This window comes from Eptesicus fuscus, chromosome 1, assembly GCF_027574615.1.
Source record: "Eptesicus fuscus isolate TK198812 chromosome 1, DD_ASM_mEF_20220401, whole genome shotgun sequence".
Lineage (NCBI taxonomy): Eukaryota > Metazoa > Chordata > Mammalia > Chiroptera > Vespertilionidae > Eptesicus > Eptesicus fuscus.
The window spans coordinates 24,847,927-24,852,834 of NC_072473.1; the positions used below are offsets into that span (position 1 = coordinate 24,847,927).

A 4,908-nucleotide genomic window follows, 5' to 3' on the forward strand; every position below is an offset into this window, starting at 1 on the left:
CAGGCCGCATGTGACCCGTGGGCCATAGTTTGAGGACCTCTGGCTGGAGATTTAGCAAGCTTGTGAATTGGACCAGGTTTGCATTTTTGAAAAATATATTAAAGAGAAGAAAGACTAGTTTGGAAACCAATGCAGAAATAAGATACAATGGTGACATAGGCTTAATTATGATGAGAAAGTCTGGGTCAGAGAGACATTCTAGGCCTTTACTTATGAAAAAACATTGAAAAGACCTGGTTCTTCAGGCTCACAATACTCACAGACAGACTTAATTTAAAATAGAAAATTTCCAAATAAACATATATCTGTCCTGTCCTATAAAGATGAAATACTATATACATATAGTTCAATTTACATGTGACTTCCTTTATGATGGCAAGCAGAAGTGCACTCTATATCTGCACTACAAATCTTTCTAGCTATAAATTGTCCCATCACAGACAGATTTAGCTGTTATTTTTAAAATGTAAAGAAGGTGCTTGATTTCTCATTTTACATTTATGAGTGAATTTTAAGTTGATATTCATGGCATGCAAAGATTACTTGCACTTGAATAGAAATGGGAGGATTTGGTGGTGCTGGGTAGTTTTATTCACACATCAATTTTGCACAGGAGAATTTCAGCACTTGAAGCTCCCTGGTGTTCTGTAACTGTGATACATGATATGGAAATACACTTTCAACCCATCTGGCGTTTCTCAGTGCTTGAGTGTCAATCCATGAACCAGGAGGTCACCTTTCGATTTCTGGTCAGGGCACATGCCCGAGTTTCGGGCTTGATACCCAATAGGGGGCGTGCAGGAGGCAGCCGATTAATGATTCTCATCATTGATGATTTCCTCTCTCCCACTCCCTTTCTCTCTGAAATCAATACAAATATTTTAAAAAAGATATACACTTTCACAGTGAATTTTTATGAATATAATAAAAAATTTAAATATATTCAATAGGGAGCAATGATAAAACAAAACATCTAAAGGTTATTCTATAATTTTTGTTCAGTAGGTTCCAATCAGGTTTTGGGCCTTGATGCAATCCTAATAAAGGTGATCACAATTTTATTATTAAATGATACTGAAATTGGCTACATATTTCAAGTTTTAATTAACAAAATAATTGTCATAATAAATCCCTTAATAATTTTAATATTAGTGGAGCTATAGAATTCTTATTCTTTATTCTATAACTGAATCCTAACATTAATGCCAACAATAATCGCAAAATATAGATATTTCTGGTGGCTCACAAACAGAATGATGATGGTAGCCTCATTTGCAAGAATTAATTATTTTAATGAACATGTTTTCATGATTTGTAGACTCCAGTGACATCAGGGAACATTCAGCTTCTAGTTCAAAGGTTGCAAACAAAAATACCCATGTGGTCCAGGGAGGTCATTTAACTGTGTAAAATGGAACAAAGGCTTACTAAGACAGGATGAAGATAGTGATAAAGAAGCAAGTGCAGCCCCCACAGAAAGGCATTCAATTAAAAACATTAAACATGTTATGGACATACAAAACATGTTTCATGGCCAACCCAACTTTGTGGACATCCAATTGAATTCATTAGCCATTTCAGTGGGGAAGAAAGTTAGTCTGTTTTTATCATGTTCAGGCTGCCCTACCTCACATTTAACACCCACATTTTTGGAATCATGGGGAATCTCTGCATGACAAGTCATCACATGGAAAGACTATAAGATATGATGATTTGTCTCAGGCATTTTTGACCCTAAAAATATTGAAATTAATAGGCAGATTTGAAAAGGGTTCAAAAAGGTCTAATTAAATAGTTACTTTAAAAAAGTATTTTACTTTATTCTATTCCATCGGTAGCATGTATTATCTTTCCTTCAACTAAAGTGTGTCATCATTGACTTAATATATGTATGAATATATTTTTCTTCTAGATTAGGGGGAGCAGTAAATTTTACTGTAATAATTCAGATAAGAAATACTTTAGGCTTGTAGGCCATATGATCTCTGTGACAATTTCTAAATTCTCATGTTGTAGTGCAAAGGTAGCCATAGACAATTCACAAAAAATGCATAAAATTACTTTGTTTATGGGTTACAAGTTGTGCTTAACAAAATAATAGTCATAATGCATTATAAATTGAATATAATTGGAGCAATACAGTTCTTTCATTCTGCACAATTATTTTGAGATTAATCTCATGTTGTAGCTGGCATAAATTTTTATAAATATATTTTTTACTGATTTTCAGAGAGGGAGAGGAAGAGAGAGAAACATCAACGATAAGAGAGAATCATTAATTGGCTGTATCTTGCATGCCCCCCTACTGAGGATTGAGCCTGCAACCCAAACATGTGCCCTGACCAGAAATCGAACCATGACCTCCTGATTCATAGGTCAACACTCAACCACTGCACCATCAGCTGGGCAACAAGATCCTCTTTAAGTAATTATTTTATTTATGGTTATTTTAAATAAATAATTGAAATAAAAATATAATACCCCTAATACAATAAAAACCGAGAGGTGTATATGTAAACATTGACTTCATAGTTGGTAAAATACACAAAACATTGATGAACCCAAGCAGAAGCTCATTTAGAAATTTTTATTAGAACTAGGTGTTAAATTTACAGATAATTGTGGAATCAAAGTTGTCCATACACAGTGAGGCACTCATGGTGAATTCTGACTGATGTTAAAATGAGAGAGACACCAGCCAAGTGAGTAGTAAATAGAAAATTGTCTAATCCTCTTCTTCCCCTGAATCTTCCTTTTTGGGGTTGGAGAGGAGTTTCATTACTCGGTGTATAGGAGTCTTCACAGATTCATATTTCCATCCCTTCCTTAAAAACATCTTCTCAATCACAACTGGAATATTGTAGCCCTTGCTTACAATGAAATCTTTGAAGGCAATTGGTCCATAAAGTTCATGACTAGCCAAGTGAGTAGTAAATAGAAAATTGTCTAATCCTCTTCTTCCCCTGAATCTTCCTCTTTGGGTTTGGAGAGGAGTTTCATTACTCGGTGTATAGGAGTCTTCACACTCATATTTCCATCCCTTCCTTAAAAACATCTTCTCAATCACAACTGGCATATTGTAGCCCTTGCTTACAATGAAATCTTTGAAGGCAATTGGTCCATAAAGTTCATGACCAGCCAAGTGAGTAGTAAATAGAAAATTGTCTAATCCTCTTCTTCCCCTGAATCTTCCTCTTTGGGTTTGGAGAGAAGTTTCATTACTCTGTGTATAGGAGTCTTCACAGACTCATATTTCCATCCCTTCCTTAAAAACATCTTCTCAATCACACCTGGCATATTGTAGCCCTTGCTTACAATGAAATCTTTGAAGGCAATTGGTCCATAGAGTTCATCAATAATGTCTGGTTCAAGATGCCTTGTATAGCTCCAATAATCCTTGTCACGGACGACTTTAGGGTCAGGCAAAGGCGCGTCATTGACCAGCTTTGTCCAGATTTTGGGATCCAGGTACCATGCTCCATACCTTATCTTCTCCCGTTTGGGTTTATAAGGGTCAGGTGGTTTTCGGAGTTTCCTTTCCCAGTTATCTTCCTGCAGGGAAAATTTTCTCTGCTTTAAACCATCTAGCTGTTTGCAGGGCCTTATATCCAAAGGAAGCTGGCTTATTTTCTTTATTTTGACTGTAGTATGGGTGAGTGGGCCCTCAAAGTTAATTTCAAACATTTTCATGATGGACTCTTCATTAATGCCTATGTCTCCAAAATTATCATCAATCCATTTGAAGAATTCACGAACTGTTTTTCTTGGGTTTTGGTAACCAGGAACTTTGGGGATATCCGTTGTGCATGGTTCTTTTGTCTCTTCCTCAGGAAACAAACTGAATAAATAAGACTGGAGACACTCCTTGGCCGATTTCACATGGTCTTTTCTCTCAGGATCCAGGTTGACTTCTTCGGGAGGTTCCTGGTTCTCCGCCTCTGGAGGTTTCAGGTTGAACTTCCAGGGAGATTCTGGGCTGAACTTCAAGGGAGATTCCACGTTGACTGCCTCAGGAGGTTCCAGTTTGACTGCCTCGGGAGGCTCCAGGTTGACTGCCTCGGGAGGTTCCAGGTTCACTGCCTGGGGAGCTTCCAGGTTGACCTCCTCAGGATGTTTTTCACACAGCTGTGTGTGGGTCTTCTTTCTTTCCTTGGTGCCCTCACAATAAGCCCATGTGTCCTCCAGCTCCCTGTCAGGATCTAGCACTTCCAGCACCTTGAGGAGGAGGTCTGGAGGGAGATCATCCTCCAGATTGGGGAAGTCCGCCAAGGGATGCTTCTTCAGGTTGACTTCAATGTTCTCTACAAAGGCCTTCCGTGCTCGCTGGGCTGGCGAGAGCTTGGAACCCAGGTCCGCTCCCTTGGGCGGCTTCCTGTGAATCTTTTTGGGCGGAGGGCGGGGAATCCTATGAGCAATCATGGGGAGAAAGCCCTCCCGAGGGCCACGAGTGATCATATCTTCAGGAGATGGACAGCCCGTTCTGAAGTCGTCCACCCCCTCCTTCACAAATACCCACCGCCGGCTGTCCATGGAGGTGGGGCACTTCCCAAGACCGTCCTTGTGCCTGGAGAAACAGCAGGAAGGCAACCTGTTCCTGTCCTTGAACCAGGGCTTACATTTCATGCCCAGGGCCACGGGTTCCAGCGGCCCTGGCCCTAGCAGCCACTTCTTGCTGAGCTCTGGCCTTAGGAGCCCCTTGTCCAGCTTCGGCCCTGACACCCACCGCTTGAGCAGCCCCGACTCCAAGAGCGCCTTCTTCCTCAGGTCCGACTTCAACAGCCACCCCTTGTGGGGCTCGGGTAAGGGCCACTGACTGCCCGCCATGGCGCCCTTGGCCCAGGGCGACCAGGGGCCTCAGTGGTTTGTTGTCCCAGCCGCCCAGTTGCTAGGAGACCATTGCCAAGTGCG

At 40.7% G+C, this 4,908-nt stretch overlaps 1 protein-coding gene across 1 annotated transcript; it reads right to left on the bottom strand.

Moving 5' to 3' along the window:
• Positions 1 to 2,602: 2,602 nt before the first annotated feature.
• On the bottom strand, positions 2,603 to 4,530 carry LOC103297873 (putative protein FAM47D). Its single transcript, XM_054715209.1, has one exon. It carries the CDS (start codon positions 4,528 to 4,530, stop codon positions 3,166 to 3,168), a length of 1,365 nt encoding a protein of 454 aa, XP_054571184.1. The 3' UTR covers positions 2,603 to 3,165.
• Positions 4,531 to 4,908: the final 378 nt, after the last annotated feature.